Source organism: Hypanus sabinus, chromosome 4 (assembly GCF_030144855.1).
Source record: "Hypanus sabinus isolate sHypSab1 chromosome 4, sHypSab1.hap1, whole genome shotgun sequence".
NCBI classification, from domain to species: domain Eukaryota; kingdom Metazoa; phylum Chordata; class Chondrichthyes; order Myliobatiformes; family Dasyatidae; genus Hypanus; species Hypanus sabinus.
Genome location: NC_082709.1, coordinates 35,862,624 through 35,882,144, shown reverse-complemented (window position 1 = coordinate 35,882,144; position 19,521 = coordinate 35,862,624). Strand labels below are relative to the sequence as shown.

Sequence of the window (19,521 nt, the reverse complement as noted above, 5' to 3'; positions counted from 1 at the left end):
AGACATTAACAATGATCTTTCAAGGATCGATATATTCTAGCATTGTACCAGATGACTGGAAAATTGCAAATGTTACTCAGCTATTTAAGAAAGGTTGGAGGCCCCAGAAGGGAAACTATAGAGCTGTTAGCCTGACATCAGTGGTTGAGAAGTTGTTGGAATAGACTGTTAGGGACGAGATTGTGGAATACCTGGAGGCATATGACAAGGTAGGCCAAAGCCAGCATGGTTTCCTGAAAGGAAAATCCTGCCTGACTAAACTACTGCAATTTTTTGAGGAAATTACAATGGACAATAGGTGCAGAAGTAGACCATTCAGCCCTTCGAGCCTGCACCACCATTCTGAGATCATGGCTGATCATCTACTATCAATACCTGGTTCCTGCCTTGTCCCCATATCCCTTGATTCCCCTATCTATAAGATACATATCTAGCTCCTTCTTGAAAGCATCCAGAGAATTGGCCTCCACTGCCTTCCGAGGCAGTGCATTCCAGACCCCCACAACTCTCTGGGAGAAGAAGTTTTTCCTTAACTCTGTCCTAAATGGCCTACCCCTTATTCTCAAACCATGCCCTCTGGTACTGGACTCTCCCAGCATCTGGAACATATTTCCTGCCTCTATCTTGTCCAATCCCTTAATAATCTTATATGTTGCAATCAGATCCCCTCTCAATTTCCTTAATCCCAGCGTGTACAAGCCCACTTTCTCTAACCTCTCTGCATAAGACAGTCTGGACATGCCAGGAATTAACCTTGTGAATCTACGCTGCACTTCCTCTACAGCCAGGATATCCTTCCTTAACCCTGGAGACCAAAACTGTACACAATACTCCAGGTATTACAAGCAGGGTAGACAAAGGAGATGCAGTAGATGTGGTGTACTTGATTTTCAGAAGGTCTTTGACAAGGTGCCACACATGAGGCTGCTTAGCAAGATAAGAGCCCATGGAATTACAGGAGAGTTACTAGCATGGGTGGAACATTGGCTGGTCGGCAGAAAACAGAGTAGGAATAAAGGGATCCTACTCTGGCTAACTGCCGGTTACCAGTGGAGTTCCATGGGGTCGGTGTTGAGACTGCTGCTTTTTACAGTGTATGTTAATGATTTGGACTATGGGATTAATGGATTTGTGGCTAAATTTGCTGATAATACAAAGGTGGAGGTGCAGGTAGTATTGAGGAAACAGAGAACCTGCAGAGAGACTTAGTTTAGGGGAATGGGCAAAGAAGTGGCAAATGAAATACGATGTTGGAAAGTGAATGGTCATACACTTTGGTGAAGGAAATAAATGGGCAGATTATTATTTAGATAGAGAGAAAATTCAAAATGTAGAGATGCAAAGGGACTTGGGAGTGTGCAGGATATCCTAAAGGTTAACCTCCAGGTTAACTCGGTGGTGAAGAAGGCAAATACAATGCTGGCATTCATTTCCAGAGGTATAGAATATAAGAGCTGGGGTGTGATGTTGAGGCTCTATAAGACACCCGTGAGACCACACTTGGAGTATTCTGTGCAGTTTTGGGCTCCTTAATGGTGTTGCAAAGTTATTAATCCTGCATGAATTCTTTACGCCATCCATTTTGGGAAGAAGTTAAAATCAAGTCACAATAGCAGATGATATTAATTTTAATTATTTTAATAATTACCCTCTGATATCAACTTGAGCCAGCACAGCAATGTCAACTGCATAGGGCACCATTTCACTCTCCCCATTGAATTTGTTGGAACTACAAAATAAAAGAATAAAATGTGATAAGTTATGGAAAATATCAAACTAGCCAAATTATTCTTCATTCATTACTACCATTTGACTTGTTGAAATAGCGTAAAACATTCTTTTTTTCAAAAACAGAGACATTCACTGAAGTTTTACTCTTTCATCTTGTGTTAATTTATTGCATGAACTAATGGCAATTAATAATCTCATTAATTTTCATTCACCCCCCACTTGTTTCTAATAATATTTCATAAGCAGTGAAACAGCCCCCTGACTGTATGAGGTGTCAGAAGCCTGGTTGTGGACAGGACTTCAGTACTTGCTACTTGTTCTATTGCTCTCGTGCTTTAGGAGCAATGCAACCGCTAAGACTCATTGTGGCAGGTGACTTTGGCAAGGTAACAATCATGAACAGAGAATTCAAACAGTACAATCTAACCCAGAATCAAATTCCAAAAAACAGGTGATCCAATCATGACTTTGTTCACCACAGAGAGCATTTCTTCACTAAGTACCTGGACAGCTCAGTTACTCACCCTTATAAAATATTCTGAACAGCCTTCCTCACATCTACGACGGTTGTACTTAGTCTTTCCCACTTTGAACGCTGTCTATTGTCATCGCCAAAGAAGAACGATGTTAATCATCATAGTAAATTATTTAGTAGTGACCTCAAAAGATCAAACAGGGAGTGTTCTGCTTTTCAGGCAATTGATTTATGTTGAGCAAATTCAGCTTTTATTTTAAAATGATCTGTATTAGGTCACCTCCTGTGCAGCCAGGAAGTCGTAAGCATAAAAGCAGTAGCTGGCAGTAGGACAGAGTTTTATGTTAGGAGTTAAAGTTTTTACCTAAAGCTGTCTTTGTTTTCTCCCCTCCTAGCAGAAGTATTGCTTCATCAATCCTCATTCACCATGTTATGCCACTGAGTCTGCAATAAGACTAAGGATCTCGGAGCCTATACCCTGACTCTCATATCATTTTGAACGGAGTTTGGCTGACTGTCTAGTTGATGTTACAACATCTTAAAGAGGGCAGTACCCTTCAAAGTTCAAATTCAGATAACTGTCATTTAACTGTACACATGCATACTGCCAATTGAAGTACTGTTCATCCGGACCAAGGTGCACAACACAGTACATACAACTCGCAGATGTAACATAAAGGAATATTACCACAAATGGATTAACAAATAAAATGGCGCATATACAAAACCAGCTAAAAGCTGGTGCTTCATTCGTGATAAGACCTAGGTGGGACAGGGTGTTCAGTGGTCTTACGGCCTGGGGAAGAGGCTGTTTTTTATCTCAACAGTTCTTGTCATAATGCTACAGTACCTCTTGCCTGTTGGTAGGGGGTCAAAGAGATTGTGAACTTTGTTACCTACTGTACTGCACATGTTAGAATGACCTTGGAACTTTCTTCATCCTGGCAATCAATACAAGGCTGATGCACCCCCAGAGAACACCAATAGTTGGCAGGGTTTGGGGAGGGCAGAGGGGTGGTGGGGGGCAGGGGAAGAAGAGGAATTAGAATTGTCTCCAGCTGGAACAGGGTTCGGGTTCACATTAGGGTCAGGGTTATATTGCGTTATATTCATATTGCATCTGAAGCTAGGCAATATATAATATCATCATTGCAACGTACAAATTATTTGGTCTCCAATGATTGGACACAATGTAACATCATGAAGTACAAGCAATTCCAGTTCTAACCAGAGCAAGCCTTTGATACACCAATTGTCACAAAGATTAAAACCTACCTTTTAACTTGCAGGTTAAAGGCAACCACTGCTTCAGCTTCCTGTAACTTGTGTACACTGAATCGCAGGCCAGCTAAGAGCTGTAGAAAAAAAATAACAAAAATTAATTCTAGTTTCTTCACCTTTTCAATATAATACACCAGGCTCCAGACTCTACTGCCTATCTCCTGGTAAGTGGACTGAAAAATTTCCTGGGAACATGCTAAGTCAAATCTCTATCTCTCCCTTTATAACAAAACATGTGCATCTGTGCAATACAAGGAAAGCATTCTAAAACAGCATTTTTCACCACAAGTCCGGTTCAACTTGATGTCCAGAGAAAACCCGGAGAGGCTGACTGCAGCTACGTTGTGGCTGGATTCTGGCGGTCCAGTCGGAGGAGAGTCACCACAGAAAGGCCCAAGTTCTCCTGTTCCAGAAGCAGGGGTGGAAGAGTGATCAGCTGCCTCACAGCAGACACCCTGGTTCGATCCTGACCTCGGTGGGCTGTTCCTGTGGAGTTTGTACATTCTCTCTGTGACCATCCGGGTCAAAGGTGTGAGTTTGGTGGGTGAACTGGTCACTGTAAATTACCCCTAGTATGAAGGGGTACAGAAATCTGGGCAGAGTCAATGGGAATGTGGGGAAGAGTTTTTTTTTAAATGGGATTAATGTAAGATCAGTACAAAACGGGTGGCTGATGATAGCCATGGACTTGATGGCCTGAAAGGCACCTTTCTGTATATTTCCAAGTAATAATTTCTTCAAGCACCAAGATTAGTTTCCTTACATTTGTTCCTGCTTTCATAGGGTTTCCAAGATCACAAACTACCATCCGGGTTTGGTTTTCTATCTTGTAAGCACAGGACAATCTGGCAAGACTCTGAAAAACAAAGCAGATAGAGCACGTGTACCAGGAGCACGCAGCACAGGCTGTATAACCAGCAGTGTGAGTAGCACACAAAGAGGGAGACAAGTTTCTGCTACATCAATCATAATTATATACAGTAATTTATCAGACAAGTTGTTCCCACATGCACATCAGCATAGTCCACAAACTCAATTTAATGTGAAAGAAAATATTTCCCAGGGATGTGTTCTTTTAATTATTTCAGATGGAAATAATAGTGAAGATAATCTGTTTTCTTTGCACACCCATCTGACTCATGCAAACTTTCTGCATCAGTGAAGCTGTGTCTAAACTGGTGGTTCACCTTTCAATTAAAGGCAAACTTTACCAACCCAGGAGAGCTATTAATTAATCATTAAATGGTGGTCAAATGTAATTTTATTTTGCATTCAATAAAAGGAATCATATTTTTTTCAGATTTCCTGTGACATCCCTTTTTTTGTTGTTTAAATTGCAGATCCACTGGACTTGCAATTACTTTTACATTATACTTAATGAGAGGGATGTAGCCAAGTAGTTTATTTATTCTGATTTAGCATTTGACAACATTCTCTTATTTTTAAACTTCATGGTCACGCTTCCGAAATCACCTTCTAGGATTGATTCCATTTGGTTAGTGGATACGACCAAAACAGTTCAAGTTGCATTTATGCTGGTAAATTTCAATTTTATGGTTTTAAAAAAGATGAATCAAATGGAACTTGAGTAACATACTGAAAGTGTGTTATATTTTGTTTGTATTTTTAGTCCGTGACATTCCTTTGAACATAAGACTAGTAACTCCAAGTTTAATGCTAAAATGGCATTTTAATCATTTTCATTTTCTTTAACTATTCCTTAATTCAATTTCAGATATCCTAAATGATAAATGATTACCTTGAAATTAATAATTCTTTGTATCATTAAGTTTGTTTCTAACATTTTCCATCTCTGATGACAGACTATCAGCATGAAATGTTAACTGTGGCTACGTCCACACTAGACCGGATAAATCCATAACCAAAGCTTTTACTCCTTGTTTTGACCCTCTGTCCACACTGAAATGGCATCTTCCTCCCCCGAAAATGGAGCTTTTCTAAAACACTTTCCAGAGTGTGTAGATCTGAAAACACCAATTGGGCGGTGTAGTGTGTACGGGGTAACCAGAGCATTTTAAAAATGCTGTCATGACGTGCTGGAACAGATGGTGGCTGCAGCGCGGCATTTCATGGTTTTCTTGAACGCAGCCTCCAACATCACAACAACAATGGTGGACAGCTTCAGGAGACTGTCCCTGAGCAGAACGTTAATGCAGCTTTGCAGTATGACAGAGAATTTCAACCCCCCACACAACATAACAATTTCAGAACAGATGACAATGAGACTGAAGCCAGAAGAGTTAGAAATGTGCTCACCAAATACTTTGACCCATAACTTACTGAATAAATAAGTATGCTCACTTTGCCCTGTTTTCTGTACTTGCTTGTATGAAGGTGGTTTACCTATTTACGCAATTACTTCTCTGACAATAGATGTGTAAGCCTAATGTAACATTGTATGGAAATACAAGGTAACACTGACGCAGACACGTTTTAAACATTTAACAAGGTGCTTTATTAATGTATTGCTTGTGCAAACGTTCAACAGATGTAATTGTCACTACTTCCAAAATGTCATTTTTAAGTAGTAGCTTATGTTTGGCATAGATGTGAAAATGTTAAGGCCAAAAAATGAAAATTATAAATTTCACCTTTACTCCGGTAAAAATAAAATCACTTTTGCTCAGTAACAAGCCTTATTGCATTTAGTTGTAGCTGTCGTCCCTTTCATCGGTGACGAGACTATGGCTGTAGGAAATGTTTCCAGGGTGACCCTTCTGTGGGAGTGGGGAAGATGTTGGTGGGGCCATCCGGGGTCTGTGTAGCTATTGTAGTGGCTGTGAAAAGTACTTGGGGGGGGTGGGGGGAGCCATCATATTCCTCATCATTGCAAATCCCTCTGCAACAGAGTTAGTCAGTTTTTCAATGTTCGCCGTCAGACAGTTCATGCTGTCCGTGATCTCCCTATCGGTCGCCTCCATACACTCCAGTATATGTTTTTTTTTTAGTTTTACGTCCTCCTGCGCGAGATCCAACAGCTGTCTGTCGTTTGGCAATTTCCTTTTAAGTTTTTCTAGTCTGTAACCGGACAAACGCACACCAAGTCTTTCATGGCGAGATTTGACACCAAATATGTCGCTTGTTTTCTGTAGATGAGTCCTCCATCTACAATAGGAGGAGAATTGCCCAAATACCCCTCTTAATGTGGATGGAGGTATTCTCAAAAAATGCCTGGTCTGGACGCTTATTGTTTTTACACGAAAACGGCGTTTTCAAAATTATCTGGTCTAGTGTGGACGTAGCCTGTGTTTCAACTATATACTGAGTTTTAAGCAACATATCCACTTTTGTGTTACATTTTTAAAAAATAAAATGCTGTTCCGAAAATCTGCATAGTTAAACTATTGCTCCTGTACATCACTTTATTTAGAGACCTAAAAATGTAACGTGTTAAAAACCATCAGCATCACCTTAAAAACAATGTTTAAAAACATTGTTGACTGTTCCCAATGTTGTTAGGAATAATCACTCTTTTACATTTTATCGAAATACCTGGAATAAACAAGCTTAAAACTTTATTAATACTTATTTAGGTAGAACAACACAACGGAGTATGAGTTAACAAAGCATACAACTTTAATGTACAAAGTTCATAATGTCTACCTTATTGTTGCGAACGACCCCAACATAGTCTGCCTGAGGTGGTAGTTCAACGTGTAGCTCAGCTTCATAGGCTCCTTCACCTTCATTCTGTGCATTTACAGTCAGAGTTAAGGGATTATCATCCCCAATATACAGCTGCTTTCGATCCCTGAAAATGAAATGGCTCATGATTTAGTCATTTTTAATTGACAGCTTCAAGTAAATCACATTCATAGCAAGTTAAAACTGTCAGAAATACTCAGCAGGTCAGCCTGTATCCGTGGAGACTTAACATTTCAGAAGTTAATATTTAACATTGGGAAAGCTGGAGATAAGCACTTTAAGATGTGGAGAAAAGGGAAAAGGGAAAAGGGATGGAGATAAGGAGAAGTTCTGTCACGGTATGCAAGGCAAGAATGACTGAATCGCACAAGGGATGATAGTGCAAGATAAAATAGGGTGGGTGTCAATCAGAATACTTGGCTTAGAATTTGCTGACCACAGCTCTCTACAGCTGCCTACCAGACACACAAAACATTCAAAACTATCTTTAGCCAATCTAGCAATGTGATTTTCATATAGTGCAAGGCCTTATACAGGCATATCGCATCGAGTCAAACATAGCTTAAGTTCTGATTGATGCATGACATCACAGAAATTATCTGAAAATAACTTGGTGGTTGGCAAAATCACTGCTGTCATTTTGTTGTAAGGTTTTAACATACAAAAGGCTGCTTTGAGGTTACTGACTGGAATGTGCTTTGTGAACCATATGGGGAAGACATTAATGGACTTACTGATTGCATCACTGGCCACATCAACTTCTGTGTGGACATTGTAATACCATCAAGGACTGTTCGCTGCTTTCCCAACAACAAACCATGGGTCACCAGTGATCGAAAGGTTCTTCTCAACCACAAAAAGAGAGCCTTTCAATCAGGAGACAGAGAGGAATGTGCAGAGGGAGCTAAAGAAGAAGATCAAGGTGGCTCAAGAGGAATATAGGAGAGAGCTGGAGAACAAGTTTGGGCAGAGTAGCACAAGGAAGGTGTGGAGAGGCATGAAGAACATCACTGTCTTCAATTAACCCCGCTGTAGAGCCTCGGAATGGACTAAGGAGTTAAACCAATTCTTCAATAGGTTTGACAACTGCCTTCCTATTCACACCCGTCAGAACACCTATCCAGATGCAGAGGCACCCAATTCTTCCTCAGCACCAATGCCACTCCCTCACTCCAATCCCCTCAATCACCTGCGGTTTGGCTATCAGGAGCACATTGGTGTTAATGATGCTGTCATCTAGCTGCCTACTCCTATTTGGATACGCAGGGCAGCTCTGTGAGGATCATATTTTTTGATTTCTCAGGCGCCTTTATACCATACGCCACTCATTGCTGGGGGAAAAGCTCTGTTCAATGCAAATTGACACTTCCATTGTATCCTGGATAATGGACAAACTAACTGGCAGACCACAGCATGTGTGGCCTCAGAGTTGTGTGTCAGACATGGCGATAAGCCACACTGGAGCCCCACAGTGGACTGTAATGGCTCCCTTCCTATTTACCCTGTATACCTCTGACTTTAGATACAACACTGGGTCATGTCCTCTGCAGAAATTCTCTGATGACTCAGCAATAGTTGGGTGTATAAAGGGAGGATGGGAGGATGAATACAGGGCCCTGGGGGAGGACTTTGTCAAATGGTGCAAGCTGAATCATCTGCAGCTCAACATCAGTAAGACAAAGGAGATGGTGATGGACTTTAGGAAGATTAAGCTCTCATTGCTCCCTGTTACTATTGATGGTGAGGACATGGATGTGGTGAGGAACTACAAGCACTTGGGGGTGCACCTGGATGACAGACTTGAGTGAAGCACCAACACAGAGGCTGTGTACATGGAAGGCCAGACACCTCTACTTCCTGAGGAGATTAAGGTCCTCTGGAATATGCATGCCTCTCCTTCACATGTTCAACCGGTCTGTTGTCGCCAGTACAATCTCCTATGCAGAGTGTGCTGGGGCAATGGCATCTACACAAATGATGCCAACAAGCTCGATAAACTGATTAGAAAGGCTGGCTCTATTATTGGAGCCGAAATGGACATACTGGATGATATTCCAGAACAAAAGGACCCTATGGAAAACCCTGGCAATTCTGGACGATGTTTCTCACCCTCTGCATGCCCTCTTGGCTGAACAGAGGAGCACTTCTAGTAATAGACTAGGTCAACTATGCTACTCCAAAGAGCGCTGTGTGAGGTCATTCTTACCCTCAGCCATTAGGCTCCATAATCAGTCAACCTATAGCTGGAGACTTGATGACCCCCTCCTGTGATGGCCCCTTCCTGTTAAGACTGCTAGTGGCAACTTATTTTTTTATTCTTTCTACTTCTCTTCCAATATTTAAATCCGTGCACTTGCAATGCTACTGTGACACTGAAATTTCTTTTGGGATCAATAAAGTACTTACCCATCTAAATGTCATGGATGTATTCAAACACCAATTTTAAAAACAATGTACAACTTAGAAGACAAAAAAAGAATATTAAAGTCACAAAGAATAATGATTTGTTTGTGCTTCCCACCTAGCCTGCATTTGGGTGTTGGATGTTGACACCTGAAGTCACTGCCACAGTCTGGACACCACATTTGCTTTGGAGACCCAAACTTGCTGACATAATTATCAGGAGCCAACATGAGCAGATTGACACTGAAAAACTGACATTTCACAAAAGATCAGTCTAGTATGCTGCTGATGTAACTTGGGGAAGAAAAATCTGTGACCTGAAAAGCTGACTGTTCTGTCTCCACATAAGGTGCCTAACCTGCTAAGTATTTCCATAACTTCTGTTCTTATTTCAGATTTCCAAAATCCACATGATGCCATTGTGCAAGCCTTTTATAATAAACACAAGAAAATCTGCAGATGCTGGAAATCCAAGGCAAAACACATAAAATGCTGGAAGAACTCAGCAGGTCAGGCAACATCTGTGGAAATGAATAAACAGCTGATGTTCCAGGCTGAGACCCTTCATCAGGACTCCGGATTTTGGTTAAATTGAATCCATCAACAGCTTTATAAATGGCAATCAGGAAATCAAGGCAACTGCTGGACAGTCTATTTGAACATACCCTTGCACGTTGAGCTTAAGATCAGGTTTACAGATGTCGTCTTCTCCACAATCCAATAAGATGTGTGCCTGCAGGAGAAGAGGGATAAAATTCAATCACAAATCAAAACAATGATAAATATATGAAGCAGGCCCATCCAGCCCCCAGAATACAACTTCATTCAAGAGCAAATATTATTAGAAATGAAAAGACACTTTCTCTGCTAAACCCAGGTGAAAACTCTTACGTAGCACTTCATAAAGCAGAGATTCTGCATTGTAGCTGCCACTTCGACAGGCAGAGTGCCAGGATGAAATGTCAGAAAAACTATGTTCAAGCTCTAGTACAATCTGCTTTGAACTCAGCACTCAAAGTCATGCAGACAACATGTTTGGGTACAGGCTGAACCATCAGTTCTGAGGACCATTAAATATTTTGCACAAGAAATCTGCTGAAATGGATACAGGTATGCAAGCCAGAAAAACAAAAAGGCATTCATCTCAGACGACAAGTAGCTCCCGATCTCAGTTTCCGATTCAAATGATTGATTGGGGTGAAGCATAAATAATGAGTTGCACACTTCCACTCCTGACTGGGAGGAAAACTGTTAAGGCAACCAATAGAGCTGCTCTTCCCCCATCTCCCAAAATGAGGCTGCTTGCAATGAAGGATGGGTGGAACAGGTTCCTTACCTGCTTTAGTGGCCAGGGAATGGTCCATGGCCTAAGTACTTGGAGGGCTTGGAGAAAAGGGACAGAGAAAAATAAATTGAAGGGATAGAAGTAAATGTGAGCAGTACCAGCATTTTAAAGCCACGAGAAAATATCTAAGGTACAAACCATTAGCCAAGTGCACCTCAGTTCAAAATGTGAGAAAAGTGAAGATTACTAACCTGTTTGGAAATATCATCTGGAGTGAATTGATTGAGGATCGGTTGCAGCCCATTTATCTTTGTTGCAGTAGTTAAATCTAGGCTGTATTTCATATAGATAACAATTTTATTTAATTTGTCTCTGAACTCTGTCTCATCCTGTAAAGTAAGATAAACACCATTTTGTATGTTTTGAGTGTTTCATTCTTAAAATTCCTACAAGCTGATTAATGAGAAAAAGGCATGATACATTGTATAATCCACAGTAAACTAACTCATTTCCAGATTTCAGAGACTAGGGATTATAATTTATGACTATCACCATAAAAGGAACTAAAACGATTTACTGCACAAATCCATTCGGGCGATCGGTCATCAGCAAGACAAACTGTTAATACAACAGCAGGCAACACCAGTAGTAACATTAATATTGGTTTGTTAACTTGATACCAGAAGTAAAACCCCAACTCAACAATAAAAGCAATACCACAAAGATTTATGCAACAAAGATTAAAGCACCTGTGGCCATTTTAAGATGCACTAACTGAAATGAATACACATTCAAACCCATTATGACAAATATAACACCTATCCAAATGGTCTACATCAGAACTTGTTAATTTCTTTAAAGAACATTGGTGTTTGTATATGTTTCCATTTTCATCTAAATAAAAACAGTTCAGCTAAAGAATAAAACAAGTGTATGCGACACATATTGAAAGTGGTAACGCATGAAGGAGCAGCAGATGGTTCTCATGCCACCTGCCTCAGAACAGTATTAGCATGGCAAGAGGGTGATGACAATCTGTCAACCATCTTAGCCAAGGATGGTATATACATACCTTGAGGGGACATTGAAATGGAGAGCAAATGCTTTGCATCATAAATCAATTATGCATTGAAAAACAAACCGCTTTCAAGAGGAAAAAATATTCCAAAAATTAACTACATACTCTCAGATAGGCTTGTAATTCTTCACAAACTTTTCTTCGTTTATTTTCCACTTTCATTTTCTTCTCATAAGAAGAAAGAGAACTATGAAGAAACATAGCTCTCTTGATAGCACCCTTCTGCTTTAGTTTATCCAACTGCAATTCCACATTAAAATCTGAAAATATTCCAAGGAAGGAAAATAATTATCAGCAAATTGATAGAAAAAATTCTTTGAACTCTGGCAATAAAACATGCCTTTACAATGTGACTATTGCCTCAATTGTGTAAATAAGTGTTGTTCATTAATAAAAGTGAAGCTTCTCCAGTGACTTCCTGCAGAAACACCATCACATCTACAGTCTTTACCAATACAAGCATATGTCTTAGAGCACTTTAGAATGCAGAGGAAAGAGATGGTCCCAGACAGGAAGGAAAATGAAGTTACAGTGGAGATATTTTAGAAACTGAGAAAGCATTATGTAAAAAATTAAACTCAATTTAGCCTGATGCAGTACTTTGAGATCCTTTACAGACAATTCTTCTCGAAAAGAAAGCAAAAGATTAAACACGAGAGAAAAGGTCAAAGATTAAATTCCACACTGTTTTGTTAGCTGGACACAAGCTGAAGTGAATGTAGAGGAGCACATAGGCACTTCAATGTCTCTGATCAAACAGGCAAGGTGACCATTGCTCGTCAGCACGTCTAATGAACTCTGCGTGCAAGTTCTCTGCTAAGTAACCAGCCAACACTTGCTGTTTGAGCTCACAGATGCAAAACAAATTGCTCAACTTCTAAAAGTGCAGGACGATATTGGAATTTGCATGCACGTTCTTCAGGTCTCCATCTACCTTTGAGGGGAATGGGGCAGAGGTGAGACAGCTACCGGCTACAGCTTGGCATGGCAGTAACATTACATACACAAAGCACAGTGACAGCACGCAGGTTACATCTGCGCCACGGATGGGTCCATTCAGCCCACCCACTGTCTTAACTGCTGCAGCCCAGCGATGTTTGCTTCAGTCCTGCTCTGGCTGCTCTGAGGTTTCCTGTTCCCAGTCAAGTTTCCGGTTGCATGCACTTTAGTGCTTGTGGTGTTATTTTACCAATTCTGATTGATTGAGGTGTGGAACTTTGCTTGGAGCAGTTCATTCAGGAAGTTGTGCTGGTCCTCTGTAATATCCAGCACATGGCCTGTTAACAACTACCTCACAGGCTCCAAGTCTAACTGGACAATTAAAGTAAAAACTGCTTCTCATCAAAAGATACATTCAAGCATTTTTTTAAAAATTGTCTATTTATTGAGATGCAATACCGAATACGTTGATCCTGCCCTTTGAGCCAAGCCACCCAGCAATCCCCCGATTCAACCCTAGCTTAATCATGGGGCAGTTTACAATGACCAATTAACCCATCAACTGGTACGGCTTTGGACTGTGGAAGGAAACCGGAGCACCCGGAGAAAACCCACATGGTCACAGGGAAAACACAGAAACTCCTTACAGACGGAAGTGAACCCGGGTCGCTGGTACCGTAAAGCACTGTGCTAACCTCTATGCTAAACTGCCTGGATCATTTCCATGGTAGTAAGGAATACCAGTGTGGAGTGGAGCAGTAGAACTATGGCATTTGGCTGTATCTGGTCACGTGCAGCTAAAATAAAACAGGTTTGAATGGCCATTGAAAACTGATTACTGTACTCATCTCGCCCTCCTGGAAAATAGTAATGCTCCATGCATTCATCTGGGACTATGGATAAAAAATAACTGCAGTAGTACCTTTCTAGCATTAGATGGCACCATAACACACTCTGGCAGTGACAAACATCCAGGGCATAAAAACAAGAGAACTCCTTTGCAAGGGATGCTGGGATGGGCTTGACTGATTGTAGAGTAGGTTAATATAGGTCAGGACAATATCGTAGGCCAAAGGGGTATACTGTGCTGTACTGTTCTTTGTTCTAAGAATAATGTTACAGATGTACTAAGACGTGCTTCTCACAGTCACAAGAAACACTGGTCTCATAAAAGCTTTAAATCCTTTGGTGTTCTAGTGTTAAATCTTGCACTGAAGTACCAACCAAATAGCAAAATTAATGCTCATTGGCTACAATAATTTTTGCAAATATCAATTGGTTCTAAAATTTCAGGGTCATCTTTTCAGTATGTTTCAGAACATTAAAAAGGAATTTTGCACATCAATAGATCAGTGTTAAAACAAACAAAAATATGCAGATATCTTTCTTCATCAAGATTAAATGCATACTTTTAGCCTGGATTTATCATGAAGCTCTGGAATTCAGGGAAGAGAACAGAGATGTCCTGAAACGTACTGATTTAACAGAAGAGGTATTGTCAGTAATGACGTGGGTCAAACATTAGATGCATCAAATTGGGTAGATCCTCAAGTCCTGACCAAGTATATCCCGGGATGTTTTGAGAACTGGGGGAAGAAACTGCTGGAGAGCTGGCAGAATTTTTTTTTTAACCTTCCTTAGCCACAGGCGAGATCTCAGAAGACACTGGAAGGTGGCCAATGTTTTGCTTTTTTTTAAAATGAAAGGCTGCAAGTACAAGCTTGCAAATTACCTTAAGGTAATTTATCTACACTTATCTGTACATTGTAGACACCAGTAGGTGTTATCAGCTTTACAGAAAAATGGTGGAGTCTGTAAACAGTTTTGCTGTGATTATAGTTGTAAATTCTAGGCCAGTACTTCCTTGCTAACTGTTCCAAGTTGATTGTGAATTACACTTCATCATTTTCAATTTACATATAATAGATCATACCATGGCATTTCATTTGTGTCCTATCACATCTCATTAGACGCAAGCTTAGATCAGCATTCAGCCAACCACCTCACATTTACTTCTTACTGCACTAACGCATTGAAGAGCACACAACCTTTTCACTTTCAATCAGAATTCAAATGGCAGAATCAATAACTATAGTTATATAAAAATTGAACAAAACACTGACAAGGCAGAACTCACCCAAGTACTTTGTCGCATTTTTTCCAAAGGCACTTAAGCAAAATGTAACTGTGAAGCTAATAAAATACGAGATTATCAGCAAATTTTACAAACCCAAAATGAAAATTTAATTTCAATTTTAATTTAAATAAAAATATGGATTAAATACAAAGAGCTTGATATAAAAATACAACACAAGTTCTGAAATTAATTCCCTGAGCCTCTACTTTTTTTGCTTCATTTAAAACGACACTGAAATCTAAGTCCATCTGTTCTCATATTACATGTGGCTATCTGTCAAATTTTGCTTAATATTTAGAAACAGTCATTTATTACTCAATTAAAAGCTGCATACATTGTTATATAAACTCTTGCACATATAATTTTATTAAAATTTTGAAAATTATTGTTTTTTTTTAAAAAGTGAAGGTACAAGTGCTGAAAACTAGAACATTTTCCATTTCAAGTACCCGGGTAACAATGTGGGCATTTGGAAACCATCAACTGCTGGATTTCCCCATCCATCAAAATCTCTGGAAGGAAATCCTAATGGATAATATAGTAACAAAAGTAAAAATCCAGAAGTTTCTGAGGAACCAAAAAAATCTGATCAGCTTAATTAACTCTGAGTTGTAAGATAGAATATTCTCATGTCCATCTTTCAATGTATAGCAAATATATAGGAATAAGGCAGTCAAGGAGATACATAGGCTTTTAAATGTTCCTTACATCAAGCAACTTGTGTTAACAATCAATATTGCAATTTGCATGCAGTCACCAAATACCAAGTGTAATGAACTCCTCTGGCTAAGAGGAGCAAATTTATTCCAAATTTGGAAATATTTCAACTACAGTCGGCCCTCCTTCCGCGCAAATTCAACCAACTGCGAATCGCAAAAACCTGGAAGTGCTCTTCCAACACTTGGTGTTGGAGCATGTGCAGACTTTTTTTTCTTGTTATTATTCCCTAAACAAAGCAGTAAAACAACTATTTTACATAGCATTTACATTGTATTAAGTATCTATAAGTAATCTAGAGATGATTTAAAGTATATGGGAGGATGTGCGTGGGTTATCCTGGATCGGGATCGAAAAAAAACCGGAAGTTCGCTTACTGAGTAAGTTGGAACAGGTACATCCAGTATTATCTAGCTTCAGTTAGTCAAATGTTTGTCTTCGTATATATTTTACCTTTCTATGCATATAAAACACTTAAGAACATATGTTTCAGTGCCAGGCTCGGGAACCGTGTGAGCCAGTGACAGATCGCTCCTGAGTGCGCTCTCCACTGCGCCGGGTTGATGTGGAGGATCAAAAACCCAAAACCCAATAAATAAATCACTGCATTGCTTAGTAATAATTGTAGCTTTCATCGGGGCAGAGCCTTTCTCACTTTATCCTTTAAAATTGTTCCAATCATTGACTGACATAGCCTAACACTTTTCCAATGACCAATGGCGTTTCACCTCTTTCCGATCGTTTTATTATTTCCACTTTATTTTCAGTCGTGTTCGTGACTATTTGCACGAACAGAAACACTGTGGATTCAGATCTCTACTGGGTGAAATCCTCCCAACTGAGATAATAAACATGCAGACAGTGAAACTGAGATTCAATTGAGGTCATACAACAGGGAACACAAAGTCACACAAAATAATGGTCTTCCAGGAAGCACGTCATCCAAACAATCGAAAAATGGTGAAGGAACAGGTTTAGACTCCTTGTTGAGCTGTCAGGAAAGCAGACTGAAAACTAGAATGATTTTGCATTTCACCGGTTATATGGGAGGCAGAATAAAACTCTCATCCAAGACCCCCGAGAGATAACCTGAACACTTGCAACCTACTTGGAAATGAAACTATGCACCATCACCAGTTCTAGACTCACAGCAGCAGCATGGCATGGAGAATTTTAATACTTTGCTAATGCAGTGGAATTGCTACCAGTTACAGCTATTTTACAGGTTTGAATGACTCAATCATCAGAGATTAGATTATTTGTGGAATAGGGGAGCAAGGGCGGTCTGTACTATCTCAACTTGACTCAGGAGCAACAAGTAATTTCTTCCTGATGCAAATCATCAAGCTCAAGATGGTGCTGATAAAAACAAAAAATCAATGTGTACTGTTTGTGTACAAGAAGATTATAGTGAAGCCAGATAAGAGATTCAAATCTGAAGGTGGTGAACCCAAGGAATCGAGAGAGCGATTGATGTACAGCTCCAAGCAGCAGAATACAAGATGTAGGCTGATAAAAAGGGATACACAGTGAAAGGATCATGAAGACTGCTTGCTCAGAACAAATTACTTCAGATCACTTCAGCTATGCAACTCACTGAAAAATGCGTACTCTCTTTTTAAAGAGAACTATAAGACAAGCAGACAAGCATGACAGAGTCGTAAATGAAAAATAAAACTGGCAGAACACCCACTAAAATGCTTTCAAGGGGCCCTGAAAAAAAGTGAAACACAGGTATATCCAATGTGGGATAGACTGAGAAAGCAAACAGAGGACTGAGAATTTGTCCACACCCAACAGATCGTAATGCAGGTATGAAGAGGAGCCTTTACCCTCCTCAGAGCTGTATTATGCACAGTAGCATCGTGGCTAGCATTCCACTATTACAGCAGCAGCTGTACGATCAGGGTTCAATTCCCCCTGCTATCTGTAAGGACCTTAATGCTCTCCCCATGACTCCCCAGCTGCACTGGTCTCATCCCGCATTCCAAAAGGTGTATGGTTAGGGTTAGTGAGTTGTGAGCATGCTATGCTGGTGCCAGAAGCGTGGCGACATTTGCAGTTGCCCAGCACAACCCTCTCTGATTTAATTGGACACCAGTGATGCATTTCACTGTCTGTTTTGATGGGCATGTGGCAAATAAACCCAAGGGGAGTGTTGGAGAGTCTGGGAGGGGGCAGTGCTGGAAATACGTGTTATGTTTATCAAAATTACTTTAACAATTGCCCCATCTGGACAACTGTTTTCTCTGTTGACAATGCAACATGATAATATCCAGGGAAGTATGCACCAGGTTCTCTGCTCATCCCCAGACACAAGGTACCTGCCGGCTTGGTAGTAGGCATACAGTGAAGGAGTACCGCTCATTAGTCAGCAAGTATTTAACAAATTGCCTTTGATAATTTAAATTATTTGCTATCCTCCAGTGTTTTTAGAAGCCAGGCTTCAGTGAACACAGTACAAGTTACTGCATTTAAGTAATTTCATCGGATAAAGAACATATCAAATGACCTAGCCACACACGAGGGAACTAGAAAGAAAAGTTCAGTTGACTAAGATCCTGAAAGTCCCTCAATATACACAACCGAACTTACCAGGACACCATCACATTGTCTCTGAGCGTACAGCTTTTGTTTTCTGGATTCAACACCGATGGGCTGACTTCTAATGAAGCATTCACATGAATTACTGGTCTGGCTCTGAATGTTAAAAACAAAACAGGAAGTATTCCATTAACAGCTTGTTGGAGAGAATCTTAAAATGTCATTTTCTGCTCCAGATCACAAGAATCAGAAATCCATGATTTTCGACCAGTTCAAGTTGTAACATCACATTTGCACTGCATCATAATTAAAAACAAATATGATTGTACTCATTGCAGGTCAATCACCTCTGCCCTGTGGCCACCCTGCAAGAGTTCATCAGTGCAGTGACTTGTCCCAGCTTTCAGATGCTTCATCAAACAACTTTCCTTGCATGACAAGGTCAGAAGTGAGGATATTTGCTTGCGATTGTTTAATGCCAAATTCCACTTGGAAATTCCTCAGGAAATGCCAGAAGTCCCTTCTTCATAAATCAGTATCATGAGTCTGATCTTGATGCATGAAGATCAAGTTTCCAGCTCTTCTCCTATATACCTCAAAGATATGTGGATTGGTAGGTTAGCTGGCCAGTGTAAACTGCCCCTTCTGTGTGGTCGAGTGGCAGAACATGAAGTAGTTGATTAATGTAAATGGGTGGTTGACTGTAAGCTCAAGTGAACTGAAAGGCTTCTTCTGTGCTGAATCCCTCTATATCCATGCATCTGACCTCACCATAAGGCAGCATCAGCATTGAAGGGCTATTAAGAATGGGAAATAAGTGATGGCCTTGCCATCTTAGAAATCAAACCCAATCAGATTTGTTTTTCTCTCATTCTTCTAAAATTCCAAAGAGCACGGGCATAGTCTGCAGACAATCCACCCAACCCAGGAACAATCTGATAAAACTTTCTTGCACACCATTTATAGCAAGTAGTGTTGCTAATAACAAATTTCACTGAAATAATGGGAAAACCAGCCCTATGTACACTTTATTACAAAACATTTCACTAGCAACATAACTTCAATTTTAATCTGTAAAATCCTGCAGTATATCTGACCAGAAATCTATCTACTAACTGCAACTGATTTACAATTCATTGTTAGGAACTGTGCAGCAGCAGGAATGCATTAAGGTAAATGTTGCACATTTCAGCTTATTGTTTAGTGATGGCCTTTTTACTCTAATTTCTACCTGGTACTATTAAAGTGATCTTGATGTCACTGAA

At 40.1% G+C, this 19,521-nt stretch overlaps 1 protein-coding gene across 1 annotated transcript in view; it reads right to left on the bottom strand.

The window, feature by feature from the left end:
• Positions 1 to 19,521, bottom strand: part of itgav (integrin, alpha V) — a 109,569-nt gene that overhangs the window by 17,485 nt on the left and 72,563 nt on the right. Inside the window, exons 15-23 of the mRNA XM_059966815.1 lie at positions 18,308 to 18,412; positions 14,996 to 15,051; positions 12,025 to 12,179; positions 11,093 to 11,230; positions 10,222 to 10,289; positions 7,112 to 7,259; positions 4,251 to 4,343; positions 3,482 to 3,561; positions 1,649 to 1,729 (exon numbers count right to left, since the gene is read on the bottom strand). Of these exons, the coding sequence (XP_059822798.1) occupies positions 1,649 to 1,729; positions 3,482 to 3,561; positions 4,251 to 4,343; positions 7,112 to 7,259; positions 10,222 to 10,289; positions 11,093 to 11,230; positions 12,025 to 12,179; positions 14,996 to 15,051; positions 18,308 to 18,412 (924 nt within the window). The remainder of the gene's footprint in view (positions 1 to 1,648; positions 1,730 to 3,481; positions 3,562 to 4,250; positions 4,344 to 7,111; positions 7,260 to 10,221; positions 10,290 to 11,092; positions 11,231 to 12,024; positions 12,180 to 14,995; positions 15,052 to 18,307; positions 18,413 to 19,521) is intronic.